This window comes from Austrofundulus limnaeus, unplaced genomic scaffold (assembly GCF_001266775.1).
Source record: "Austrofundulus limnaeus strain Quisiro unplaced genomic scaffold, Austrofundulus_limnaeus-1.0 Scaffold65, whole genome shotgun sequence".
Lineage (NCBI taxonomy): Eukaryota > Metazoa > Chordata > Actinopteri > Cyprinodontiformes > Rivulidae > Austrofundulus > Austrofundulus limnaeus.
Genome location: NW_013952467.1, coordinates 944,991 through 959,690, shown reverse-complemented (window position 1 = coordinate 959,690; position 14,700 = coordinate 944,991). Strand labels below are relative to the sequence as shown.

Here is a 14,700-nt window from a genome sequence, read left to right as displayed (position 1 = left end):
CACACACACACACACACACACACACACACACACACACACACACCAACAAGTTGCCGCGAGCCTCTGGGCACACGTCTTACTAATTGCCTCCCTCCTCCTTTCAGTCTACCTCATCTGTTCAAGTTCTGCCCTCCACATGGAAAACAAACAAACAAACAAACAAATAAAAAAATGACAGAGCCATGAAGTTTTCCTGTTATTGATTTTCAGCTGAAACCCGTGCCCACATTCCTCAAATTTCGTGCGCAGCGTTTCTGCTCGCTGTAAATTATTTGCAACGCAGGCGATGCTTCGATGTCAACACTGAGCCTCTGCTTGCAGAGTTTTGACATCAAAGCTTGCACAGACCTTTTTATTTATTTATTATTTTGAATTACAACACTCTGCCGTTCATCGTTTGCACATCTTTTCCCAGATGTCTGATTGCGCCCGTGCATTTATTTTCAATGCGACGCGAATGCATGTTAACATGTGGTTTTAGGTGAAATTCAGGTGTTATGGATGTCCCGTGCAGCGTAGCGTCAGTGAATAATCGTCAGTTCTTAATGTTAATATTTTAACCTTAAAACAAACACCGAAGAGCAAACAAGGGTGTTCCAAGATATTTGCATACTGTGGCAGTGCCGCACGCTTGTACAAACTCATCGACAACAGACCACAAGTGTGCGCGCAAACATACAGGTGTACACGCTGCTCGCTGTGTTACAACTCAAGAATCAGCTTTTCTCGCTTAAAGAAATCTACGGCGATGAGAGCAAACAAAGTGCTCTTCCTGCAGATGAAATGCAATCTGCTGCCAACAAAGCATCATTTATTTCTTCTGCCTTGCAAGTGTGACAAACACATCATGTGTACTAAAGGATCTGGGTCAAACAACTGAACAAAGAGGCACTGTCTCCCTTTATCTGGTAAATGAGCTTAAATATTTTGCCAGCGTGAAGCAATTCTTAAAGGACCACAGTGATGCTTTTGTATGGTTTAAGTTCAAATCACTTTTTCTTCATCTTAAAAGAAAACTTTAATGTCCTTTTAGAAAAAAAATTAGTGTTTTGCAGCAGTGATCAACTAGTTTCCATTCTATTAGAAAATTTAACAACAGTGGCAGACCGTTAAAACAAATAATAATAATTTTCTTGCAGCTTTATTGGTTTGCCATAAAAAAAAACTATTTCAGAGTTGAATTATTCAGGTGCAAACTTTCTGTGCAGACAATCCCCCCCAAATAGGCTGTGGCTTATTCGTCCACTTCTATTGCCTTGCTTCCTTGTAAACCTCATCTTGTTTGGGGTAACTTTAAGGAAGCTTCAGGTAGTGCACACGCCTCTGCACCTATTGTTGCTCACGGAGGTCTTTACGCTCCACAGGAAGGCAGGCTCACCTGTTCAGCCTGATGTTGGCACAGGCAGAAAAGGCAGGTAAAACTTAATAATGGGGCTCACGGCTTCTGTCACTTATCTGATAAACTGACAGTTAAGGTTTGAATCATTGAATAATAAATGAATATTGTTTTCTGCTGTTGTGGAGAATAAAAACCACAGAAAGCTTTACATTAGATGTGTCTTAAGAAGCCATTCTGAGTAGCTGAACGAACACATTTCAGCAAATAAAGACATTTTGGTTCAGAGGGTTACACTAAGGGGTACCTCAAGCAATGGTCAAAAGGTATGTTAGCGTTGGCGGCGGAGTAAACTGCACCGCCTGACTGCTGGCTTGTCAGCAAACTTCTCCCAGTGCTGGCGGGGGACCAACACAGACAGAAGTTTCACAATAAATTCCTTTGTGACACCGTAATCACCACCAGCAATCTCCAGTTCACATTTATCTTGTGTGTGTGGCACATGTCTGAGGTTTTTTTTTTTAAAGGAAGAAAGCTGCAGGGCATAGTGACAAAAATATCTCAAACAGTAAGTCAGTAAGGAGGCGGTGTGGGGCTGGGGGCCTGAAAAACAGGTACAATGACTGCCTTTAAATGAAGGTTTTACTACAGAAAAAAAACTGCTGCCATATTTATTATATTTACAACAATGTTTGTTTGATAAACCTCAATTTCACGCTCACTTGATTAGATTGATAATTAAAATCCACATGTCAATGCTAAAAGCTAAACAGATTTTTTCAGATGAAATATCGTTTTTGTTCCATTACTTTACAAAAGTCTAATATTTAAAAAAAGTATTTATAAACTAAACAAGTGGACATTTCCCTGTCAGAATAACTGATTACCATCACACCAGCTGTGAGCTCTCTCAAACCTAATGAACCCTCTAAATGAGGCCTTGAGGCAGGTGGAGGAAACATGTTTTTAGCAGATTCCAGTCTTACTCCTGTCACGAACAAAGCTGAGAGAAAAGAAAAATGGACAGTCAAAAAACAAAAAGAGCAGGATTTTAAAGATATTCACACTTCACCCCTCAGGAGACTGAAGTGTTCCCGTTAAAACAAATGGAACTTCTTGGGATCCAGGGTAGATAGTCAGTAAGGGTAACCAGCGTGTTCAAATGAAGTGTGAATATGACTCAGATCAACACACGAAGGAGCAGACAAGCAGACGGACAATGTGCAAGAGGTTCACCAGTGAGTACGTGTGACACTGTTTGTTTAACCAGGATCGTCAGTCAGCCTGCCAGTCAGTCGGTCTTAATGGCATGCAGGGACACTGCTTCCCACCTGACTGACACACCCTCTGATGTGTTTTGAACCTTTACACAGCGCTGTTGCAACAAAATGGGGTAAAAATAATATCAAAATCAAGTTATGTACAAAGAGTTACCCAATCCTTTCTGTTTTGATGAGAGTTAGAAGAAGAAACAGTGTAGGGTTGTATTATTATAGCAATTTTCATTTTAATTCTACCAAGTCCCTATGGATGACTTCTGTTCTATTGGTAATTTATAGAAGTATTAGCATTGAAAAATTTCCATCAGCAATAGGAAAGTATCTTGTATGAAGAACATCCATGGTGTTTAACATCAGGTAGAAAGGCATCGTAATGGCCAGGAGACACACTAGCATTGTGGTCGTTATGCAGATGGAATGAATGTCATTTAGTGTCGGCGTGCAAATCTAACTGTAGGCTTGTGGCTGACTCATAAAACTGGTCCATCCAGCCACTTTAAAAACCCCAAACATACACACAACACAAACAATGTCCTACCCCTCTCCCTGCAGGTCCTCTCAAGTGGTTTGAACACTGTCAAAGCAGTTTCCTTTGAATTGCCTTATTCTGCCTGAGACCTGTTTGCTTTGCTTGTCTACACGAATAGAAGAGCCCTTTAGGAAACGGTGCCAAAACGTACAATAACGCTTTGACTCTGGAGGGAGGTGTGGGTAGTCAGACACAGGTTATGAAGGTATGAGCCAATGCTTGGAGAAACGCCAGATTTGTGACATTAGGATGCCATATCCACTGTTTCCTGGTGATGTTCGAGCTTTTGGACTCAGCAGGCTGTGACCTCTACAGTGTTGTGGTTTGTTATTGTGTCTGACTGAAAAGAATGAGTACAAGATGTGAGGCACAGGACTGACAAAAGCTGTGGGTGTAAACACCACTTTAAGAAAACGGATCAAAGCGCAGGTTGTCAGTGGTGCACTGGAATCCTCTCTCTTTGTGTAATGTGAGAGTGTCTTGTGGTGAAGGTCTCGGGCAGATGTGCAGATCTATGAAAGGAAGGTGACTGTGAGTTTGTGTCCTCAAAGGGTCAAAGGGCAGGGTGAGCTGACGAAAGACTTGTGTCGCTACTGAGGTAAAACAATTGGACGCTGTGTAGAAACTAAGACAAAAATAGAGAAATTTAAGGAAGGAAAAAAGAAATGAGAGATTCTATCTCAGTTAGAACATGTTGACTCCCCTCTAAAACAGAATCAGATCTGGTATCTACTGAACCATCTATCATATCCTTCAGAATTAAAACTAAAGGAAATGACCCACATTTCCTTTTGGAACTTGCATTTCCTGACCTCTATGCTCTTAAGCTTAAAAGTAGACTGCAGACGTGCTGCTGCAGACAGTGCGCTCTGGTCTCGCTCGGTCCCCCTAACTTTTTGGTATCATTTACTCAGACACACTTCAGAAGTTTAGGGTTTCGTGTTGCCCCGGAGGAGTGGATAAAGCATCTGTTGTGGAGATGGGGACCAGCAAGACTCAGGTGGATCTGATTGTAACTGGAGCTGGGTGTGTTTCTGTGTTGAACAGAGCCTGTTATCTTTGTTGTCTGGGTCACAGTTACAACAAAAGGCAAAGAATACGGAGCAGTGGAAACACTAATCTGAGCCTAACCTCTGACCCTAAGGACTTGCTCCATGTCTACCTGTGAGGCTAGCTGGCCAAATAATTTCACTTTCAGGTTAAGTTTTTTAACTGTTGGGCTAATATTTTGTACTTACTAGATCAAAATGTGCTAAAATATCACAAAACACCGAGCTGCCCTAAGCTTTGTTTTAGTGCAGCAAGTGTGCGCAGTGAGTGAGTTTTACTTTGCAGCTACCCTCACATTAACCCCTGCTCTGTAAATTATGTTCTTTTCATGTCTTCCAGCTGCAAGCTCTAATGGTATTGCTTCACCATGTCTTTATAACAGATTAAGTCCAAACAGTAAATCTTAACATTAAAAGAACTGCCTAATTGGGATATGCATAAAAAAGGAAGAAAGAAAAAAAAAAGGGAAAGTAGACTAAAGTTTGAGACAAAAGGCAGCCCAGAAGTGACTCAATAAAGTGGTTTTTGGTGTTCATTATGGATACAACCCCTTGTAGCACCATTAGTACAAGTAAAGTTGATGTAGAGTGGATGTGGCTATAACAAAGTCTTTTCTTGTGGGTAGACTAAAATCATGCAGTTTTGTTTGTAACACATTGCTGAACCACTAACCCCTTGTTCTTACCACTACAGAGAACAACAGTGATTTACTGGCTTCAAGACGTGTACTGTCAGTGTCAGCCATAGAAGAACTTTTGTTTTTGTTATATATTATGGTTCTTCTCATATTCATCTTTATCTTCCACCCACTTGATTGATCTTGATGTAAAAACTCGTGAAACATATTTGGAGTTTCGTCTTTCTTAGTTATATCACAAGGTTACCATTGGTTTCAGTAAAACACAATTTTTCTCAGATCTTTGATCTGCATGTTTTAAACTTAGGGTAATATGTATTTTAGTGATTAAAGTGTAATTTGTTTTCCAAGTATTCGGAGTATCTTGACAAGGCAGCTTTTATGAGCTGTTTGTTGCTCGTCTAATACAGTCTGACTGGTTCATTCAGCAAATAGACGCTACATAAAAGATAAAGTAGTTTGTGTCTTAAAAACCATGTCCCTGCATTATATGTACCAGCACTCTTTTGTTAACATGACATTTTCATATACCTGTGCCACATGTGTCTGCTGTCAGTTCTCTCATATGTTCCTTCTTAAGTCGTTTTTTTCAACTTCGTATCGTCTACAAAACCCTTCTTAATGCTTCTCAACTCTCCCTCGATTCCTTTGTCATTTTGACAGATAACTCCAGTGGATTGCAGATAACTAAATCCAGGTGGTGGCACAAACATCACTGATGGTTAAAAAAAGAGATGGGATGAACTTTCAGGCTGACAACATCACGCTTTAACGCACATATCACAAGCGCCGTTTCCTTCGAAGATAAAGGACCTTGAAATAAAAGCCTGTTTTGTGGGAGTATGAACTCTGTAATGTGCAGCCTTATCCCTAACTGTCAGTTGGCACTGTGCACTCATTTTGTCTCCGGCCAGTTTGTCCACACCCTGTCATAGCCCCTCTGTGTTGGCCTTGAGCTCTGAGGATGATGACTCTTGACCTGCAGGCTGCAAGGATTTAATTGTCGAAGCCCACTTAAACCTCCGAGAGCCAGGTCTCATTCAGTTTGGGCCCCTGCTGACAGAAACCTCATCTTATCTCTGCTGTTCCCTTGGTTGTGTTTTCTTTTCCTCCTCATCTTTTAAAGAACAGGGAATAGGATAATAATTGTGCTTGAGGAGAGGGGTAATGTTATTATCCCTTATGTCTCATCTTACTGCTTCTTTTTCTTTCCAAAGCATTTGTCTCTTAGTGTTGAAAGAAAATGTTCTCCTGGCTTTTTCTACAAAAATTCTGTCACCTCTGTCCTTCAGATACTCAACACTCATGTTTTATTCTAATATAATCCCCAACTCATACACTGATATGGAAGATCTGGTCTTTGTCCAGTGTTTATAAACCAAAAAAAAGCTTCCTGTAAATACTGAAATGCCAATGAGAGCCAAACTCGCTTTTTCAAACTCAGCTTCTGCCTGTAGGAATGCTTCAAGTGCACAGGGGAGAGAAAAGGAAATTACAGCTTGAGAAAGGAGGAGGGAGGCAAAAGGGGAGGGTGTGTGTGCAGGATTACAAGTCTTTGTACTACCTCCCTCTGCTCTGCACCTCCACTCAGAGCAATCACTCACCACCACCTTACAACTTGGATCCACACAGAAATGATGCACCCAGCTGCACCTTATCTTGGCCACTCATCAGCACCAGTCGGTTACAGCCAAAGAGAAAGAAAACAGTAGAATCTAACCTTTCGAGTTCCAGCTTTATCTGCAATCTGGCAGTGCTCGTATGCTGAGTCCCTCCCCGTCCACCTCCACCTAGGTTTCTTCTCCGCTGGTTTATCAGATGTGCCTGGCTCAGTTTGGAATGAGACACGCTCAAATAAACATTCTGCCCCAGGGAAGCTACGGCAGAAATACCACAGCAGGTTTCTTAGAAAAATAGTCTCATTTTTATCTCCATGGTGCACTCATTCCTCAGACCTGCTTGATGTTTTTGTTAATTTTGATTTCTTAATCCAATTCTAGCCCTGATTTGCTGTAAGGTTTCTCTTGTTTTTACATTTTCCTATTTCTAACTATATAGGATACAAACTACTCCAATAAAGTTCATCCCCTCTAGGTTTTCCAAATTCACCATGGTACTTGAACTGAAACACAGCACACACCCCACACAGTGATATGAAAACCTGAGATCTGCATATTTTTCAAATGTTTGTTTTTCTCAACTCATTTCATCCAGTTTGTCTTTCCAAATCTCTTTATTTTCTCTAGATCCATATACATACACAGTGAAACTGCCACGCTTTCTTCTCCCTCTTTCATCCACACTTCCACAATTTCAAAGCCCTCAATGAATTGGAGACTATTTAAAGAGTTTTGGCTGTTCTTTGAGTCTGGCTCAATTTTTTTTTCCAAGCTACCAAATGTAAATTCTCTAGAATTCTAAAATAAACTCAACTCTTCACATTTGGTGCTCATTTGTTTGTAGCCAGCATTAAACTACTCCCTTCAAATTCAGCGATTTTGTTTTTCAACAAAGGTATTCATAAACAGTATAATTCCAAGTTGGTTTTCTGCATGGTTTAGAAATTTCTCTGGCGTTTTAATTCTGCTAGCAGGAGCTTATTCTGAAAATGTGTGAGCTGCTTTGTTTAATCAAACCGCAAGGTTGACTTCATCGACATGGCTGGAGAAAAGTTGTTCTCCCTTCTAAAAAGCTAATATTTGACAACTAACATGTTGTCGAGAAATAACATTTTCCAGGAGAAAAACAAAAGTGAAGCAAAAATGTAGAAAACGTTCTTTCTTCTCAAAGTTTGCTAAACTTGATTTTCTGTCTAAAAGTTTAAAGCTGAGGGATGTCCTTTTTGATAAAATGTTTCTGTTACATGCATTAGTAAAGTTTAAAGTTTTTATTGACAACAGACAAAAATTACAGAAACATGATGTAATGTTCAGAAATTTATGTAGAAAGTACAGCAACTGAACAAACCTATTATTGTTTTTTAACATTTCATTATTAAATATAATAAAATATGAATTAATACTTCTCTAACAAACATATTATTAGACTATAACATACATACGTATAGACTTCAAACATGTGGACCAGCATATATCTAAAGAATTTTTACATGTTATACCTAGTAAAAATTTACACAGGAAAATGTAACTTAAGGAAAAAAACAACGTAGCACACCCATAAAAAACGCCTAAAAATTTCTGGTGAAATAAGCCACAACCCCAGGTGAGCAGTGTGAGCACAGATTGTTCTGTTTGCACTTCATTTGTGTAAAACTGTAGGTCCCACAAAGTTGGCTTCCACTTTAGGTATTTATGAAGCAAAGCGAACAACTGACCATTTCAGGCCTTAAAAACGCTTCCTCGTGCATTCAAGTTGGCAAACATTCAGCACTTTAAAACAGGATGTCATAAATGTTAAGACAGCCATTTAACAAATAAGATACTCTCCTTGCACCCAATTATCAAAGCATTTTATTAAACAAATATGAGTGTGGAACAGCAGGGGTATTTAAATCTGCTTTGAGCCAACTGTTAAAATAAAACATGCTTTCTACTGACACCTTGGCTAAAAATGAGCAACAAACAGATACATGTTGTTTCTTTGCCCAAGGTCGTATTGTTGGATAGCTGAGGATGATAGACTGCTACAGACTCTTGTCTGCATCTAGTTTGTCTTTATCTCCCACTCATTCCTCTCTCCAATCCATCATCCTTTGAAGTAGTGTGCTGACACTTCACCATGGCATTTGTTTTAAAAGGCTCAGCCCCAAGTGAAAAGGTTCAAAACACAGTTACAAATCTTTTCAATGATTTTTTCTCATCAATATATTTCATTCGTCCTACAGTACAGGCACTTGTTTGACAAGTATTACAGGCTGTCAGTCCAGAAAACAAAATGAAAATTGTATGCTGCTTATCTAACATCTGAAGGTGGGAAGGCAGTTCCACATAATTAACTCCCCCCCCCCCCCAGTTTAGAAGCCTAAAAGTAAATCATGCTAGAATGCTTTGCTATGTGCAGCATGACACATGTACAACAACAAAAAATGATTACACAAAACTACAAAAAAGTAGCTTTGTTGTTACTTATTCAGAGAGAGAATTTAAATTACTGTATTATAGGCTTCAGGGGAGCAGAAAAAGCTAAAAAAATTCCTCTTATTTTGGTCTTATGTTTCACTTCATCTTACTTTTTACTCCCTCTGAAGACTGAGGTTGCCGTTATAGGCCTGTTGTTTTAGAGAACATGTGAGGAAGCCCTTGATAGTAATCTCTTCATTAAATGGAGTAAAAATATTCTGTGTATCAATAAATGTCATTAGTGAGTTTGAAAACCTTTGAACAAAGAGAAACACCATAGTTTGTAAAATTAGTTCTAAGCTGCACTGCACTAGTCAAACATTTCTTCTCACAAAGACTGATACTGTACCTTTAAACTTATGATGATAAGTTTTACTTGGGTCTTAACAAGTAACAGAGGCATCAGTTTCATATATTGTACTGTTGTATTCTAATTACAGTCATTCACTGAGTATTTCTGATTCATGCTGGTAATTAAAACTGTTTTGTTCTCTTTGTTTTAGGCGGAGCATGGCGAAAAAAAGAATCCACACAATGAAGACCTTACTGAACCCGCTGCTGCCTATTCTGCTCCTCCTCCTCCTTCCTGATGGCATTTTTTCTAAAGATTGCCCAAAAGACTGTTCTTGTGTGCCTACAGAATCCATTTTATGTTTCCAGAGACACTCTTCTACGTTTCCCCAAGGAGTACCCACATCCACCCAAAGCCTCTATCTATTTTCCAATGGGATTGAAAACATTAAAGCTGAGGACTTTGATGGTCTTGTGAAGCTGGAAATGTTGGACCTCAGTCAGAACAAACTGACCCATCTACCTGAAAGGGTGTTTGAGCCCTTGACATCTTTGAAAAACTTGGACCTGTCATCCAACCAGATCAACCACATTTCAGAGAAATGTTTCCACGGTGCAACAAAGCTTGAACGCCTTTATTTGTACAGTAACAGCATAAAGACCATCCACCCTGCAGCCTTTAATGGCTTAGACCACCTGCTGGAACTCAAGCTGCAGGGTAACATGTTGACCTCCCTGCCTACCCTCTTAATGCCCCAACTACTGCTGCTGGACCTTCGCTTTAATGCCTTACCGTCTTTAGGTCCTACAGATCTTCAAACTCCAAACCTAGAGACCCTCAGATTGGGTGGTATGGGGCTCACCAGTTTGAATAAAGATCTTATACTGGGTCTGAAAAATCTTCATGAGCTGGACATTTCAGGAAACCAACTAGACTCTTTCCCCTCAGCACTAAAGGAGACCCCAGGGCTGTATAACCTTAATCTGGCTGGGAACCCAATTGGTCCTCCAAAGGTTGAGGATCTGCAGAACCTTCGAGAGCTATCAGAGTTGGATATAAGCAGTCTCAGTCTTCAAGGCCTACCTGAAGAGTTCACTCAGCTCTTCCCCAACCTAAAAAAGCTCACAGTAGCGGAGAATCCTTTTAACTGCCTTTGTAACTTAGCATGGTTCCCAAGATGGCTCAAAACCCAAGGTATAGCCCTGGAGAGAACAAAGGAGACGCGCTGCCATTTCCCACCTATCAATGCTGGAAAGGAATTAGAGACACTGGAGCACAAAGATTTTGGCTGTCCAACAACAACTACAATCACCACTAGTACTGCCAAAACTACTACCACCACCCTGACTGTTCCTGTTACTACCTTCCCGAGTAGTACTAAAACTATTCATGTCCTTAAAGTCAGTAACAACCCAGGTAACAAAGGTGACTCTCCCCCAATTCCTGCTCCTGCACCCACCAGTAGTGGCAGCATGGACCAAGATGAAGAGCAGCATATCTGTCCTGATAATACCTGTTTAAATGGTGGTACTTGTCATCTGGATCAGCATGGTCATGTAGAGTGTTCCTGTCCATATGGTACTACTGGAATGTTTTGTGAAATTCAAAACCAGTTTCCACCTTCACCCCCTGAAGCTGAATCATCCAGGGCAACTTTCATCAAAGACACACCAGACCTCAGCTCCCATCAAGCCACCCCAACTTCAATTCTGATAGACCTTCACCGGTACATTGAAATGCGTCCATACATTCGTGGAATTCGTCTGACGTATAGCAATCTGTCAGGGTCGGACCGCAGGCCAAATCAACTCAACCTCCCAGCATCCTTCCCAGAGTACAGGCTTAGAGGTCTGAATCCTAACTCCACCTATGCTGTCTGTGTCAGTCCTTTAGGTGATCATAGTGGCATAGAAAGCATCTGCATTGAGGCTCATACAGAACCTTTAATCATGGAAACAACAAATGCACGCACTGAAAACCCAAAGCTTACCACCATCCTGGTGCCTGCAACTGCCATCATGCTCCTACTGATACTGATAGCAATAGCAGTGGGAGTGGTATGCTATTTTCGCAGAAAGAGAGCCAAGGGCAACCTGGATCTAGACTGTGAGCCCTCCCAGCTAGAGTTGGATGGAGTTAAAACTGGCCTAGACAATGGGGTGTTGCCTCACAAACAGCCCCAACTTATGATCCCTGAACCTGCTGTCCAAAATGGCAGTCTGGAATATGAGGTGTTGTTACTACAAGATCATTGCATATCCAATAACAACATGTCCTTGCACAAGCCTTATCACTTTTGACAGCTGGATTTGATAACGCAACTCTAAAGGAGGACTTTTAATTTTTCTGCTCTCTCCCTCCATGTGGAATACAAAGTCTGGTGTTTGAAAGTAGAGGACATGGTATCAATCAACCAATCACAAGAAGAGCAGCTCTACATACAAACTCACAGCCCTATGATTGTCCAAGAAGATATTGGAAATCATGTTTGGACATTCATCTGTCCTGATGCTGGAACTGATCGTGTGTTGTCATGGACTAAAATTTGGAGTTAGGACACACAATGAACTTGTGCTTTTCAAAATAAACTTGTAGTGCCTTTCTCCATCACAAAACCCCAACAAAACAATCTTAGCTGTTTTTTTCTGCACAGTGCAACTCTTCAGTACTTACCCTAAGGGATCAGAATATGCTGTGAATGACCTTTAAGACTCAAAATGAAGTTCAGAGAAAATAGCTGATACTTGTATGGCTTTGTTTTGATAAAATGTATATATGTTTAATTATTTTTTGTATTGTTTGAACTGTGTAACATTGTGAATGTTAAAACCCCTCAAAACCCTGATCCCACTTTTTGTGACTAACAGACAAAACAGCAGATTAAAATCTTTGAAGATTAAAACTCATTTGGTACCAGTAAATTCAGTCAAACAGCTTTGCCCCCAGAATATCAGACAGTCTAAGTAGATGTGAGTCTGGACTGAGTCAAGACTAAATCCCTCTTTATCACTCCGAAGCCCTCGTCATGCTTTGCAAATACAAAAGAAAAAGGGAAGCAGGATTACAACAAGGTACAGAGGGAAGAAACTGAATGATCCCCCTCTAACTAAGTGCACTGTCTTTCAACCACTTTTAAGTTTGTCTTACAGCAAATACTCAGTGATTATATTCAAATCAAAGAGCTCTTCATTTACCCGTAAAGCTAACTGTGCTATCCCTCAACTATAATTCAAACACTCAATCCACTTCATGGCCTGGCTGAAAACAAGCAAAGCAAATAGTGAATATGTCTTATGTTTCATTTGAGTAAAAATAGCCTGCTTGATGATGTGCTGTACACAATTTCTCCTCGGCAAAGGAGACCCGTTATGCTTGCTTGTACCCAACCATAACTATGTAAAAACCAGATGCACAACTTGATAACATTTGAACTCTTTTCTAAAAGACAACAAGGCTTGCAGAGATCCACTGGAAGATTACCAAAAAGACTGAGTGCTGAGCTTAAAATCTGTGAATATGGCACAAAGAAGGAGCTACAAAAATATTGTGTGTGTGTGCGCGCACGCGTGTGTGTGTGTGTGTGTGTGTGTGTGTGTGTGTGTGTGTGTGTGTGTGTGTGTGTGTGTGTGTGTGTGTGTAGATCTTTCAACCTCTGTCATAATGCAAGTTGTGTCTTGTGCAAAGGCCTGCAGACATAAAGTCACTGTCATTTGCTCACTCAATATACCCACATGCCTCGGAGTGCTTAAAGCCCTAACAACTCTGCCTGTGGCTAAACGCACCAAAGACACATCTGCCAATAGCTGTAAAGTCATCCACAGTATATTGGTGTAAAATTTAAAGTTCAGTGCCAACAAAATGCCTTTAAAACAAGAGATGCAACTGGAATATTTGTCTGTAAAAAATAGAAAACATTGAGGATAACCAAAAGTATTTTCAGTGTGACTGTTAAATTTTTCCCTGTTTATTTTGGGAAACCTTTTGTTAATTATTTCTTTTTTTTATTTTGTGAACTTATTTGTATAAATGGAAAAAGTGATTTTAACATTAAATGAATATCCAAAGTTAACACTGTTTTGTCTTTTTTGTTGTACTCAACAATTGTCTATCATTGTGAGAGTGTGAGTTTTGTCAATAGTAATGATGAGTCAAGAGCAAAAAATAAAAAATAAAAATCAACACGAAGTTTCATGTCCGAGAATTTCAGTCTCACTTCTCTTGATGTCTGAACAGTTGTGTTTTGACGTAAATGCTAACACAGACAAGTCAGGGCTGGTACATTATTCAAATACATCAATTTAAAAAAAACATTACACACCATCAATCCAGTGTTGTTGTCAGAACGTTTTGTAACCTCATTCTTAAAAAAGAAGGCAATCAGCCTGCTTCGAAAACAGAGCTGCCTTAACTTGCCTACAAACTCAGCAACAATTTTACAAGCAAACAATCAATCACTTGCTGAGTGCTTGCCAGTTTTATGCTGGCATGTTCCCTCCTACTTCACTGTTAGCTGTTTTAGCCAACACAACTGAAACGTGAAGGGCGACAAGAACAGATTAATAATCAGCAAAATGTTACAAGTCATAGTTACAGACCAGAACCAGACAGAAAACGTAAGCTGTGCAAGCCGTCTGGGCATACTTTAGAAAACAGAAGCTGCAAGAAACTAAATGCAGCTTTGATGAGAACACAATCCATTTGTTTCATCAACTCCAGCAGAAAGCTGACAAGAAACTGTGTAAGGAGTGTGTAAATAAACAAAGAAGCAACCAGGAACCACATACATAACCTGACATCACAACATGTTGTTATGTAACATTTACCATCAGCTAAAAGTACGATTTTGAAAGCATCTATGTTAGAGAATGAAAAAAAAAAAAAACAATACTTTGGTCATTTAATTTTTAAATTCGTGCAGTAACAAGAATGAAAAAAGTAAAAACTAATGTTGAACCAGTTTTATTTATTTCAAAAGTATAAATCATTGAATGGAGTGTAGACATATAGTACATTTTGAAAAAAATCTTGAAATGCCATCCTTGAGTTTTCCTGTGAACTGCCAAAATGCAACCTCATACAAACAACACCTCTTAGCCCCGCCTCTAATCTATCTTATTTTTTAGAAGCAACAAATAGAAAGATCATTTCTGAAAAACTATTTCTATGTGGAAAAGGCCTTAATAAAAGAGCACAACATCAGCAACATTAAAATTACAAAGGTCAACATGCAAACTGTACAGTGTTAACAAAAGCACCACTGTATTTCAAAATTACTTGCTCGTCTTATAATTAAAAACACTGAAGTAAAGGTAGAATGTTGATTTAACAATGAGTAACTTACAGCTCAAAGCCAAATACACAAGAACTGTTTGCAAACCCATATAACAAACAAGCTGGCCACCCATGTGTTTTATTGGTAAGAAACTGGTAGGGGGATCGATGCAAGATGTCACACACACACACACACACACACACACACACACACACACACACACAC

The 14,700-nt window shown here is 39.7% G+C and overlaps 2 protein-coding genes across 2 annotated transcripts in view; one reads left to right on the top strand and one right to left on the bottom strand.

Annotated features, from left to right (window-relative positions):
* vasnb (vasorin b) overlaps nucleotides 1–13,272 on the top strand; it is a 21,464-nt gene extending 8,192 nt beyond the window's left edge. Inside the window, exon 3 of the mRNA XM_014010079.1 lies at nucleotides 9,415–13,272. Within this exon, the coding sequence (XP_013865533.1) occupies nucleotides 9,422–11,503 (2,082 nt within the window). The 5' untranslated portion in view covers nucleotides 9,415–9,421 and the 3' untranslated portion in view covers nucleotides 11,504–13,272. The remainder of the gene's footprint in view (nucleotides 1–9,414) is intronic.
* The window catches only part of LOC106518702 (mitochondrial import inner membrane translocase subunit TIM16), a 118,004-nt gene that overhangs the window by 43,073 nt on the left and 60,231 nt on the right, over nucleotides 1–14,700 (bottom strand). The window lies entirely within an intron of this gene.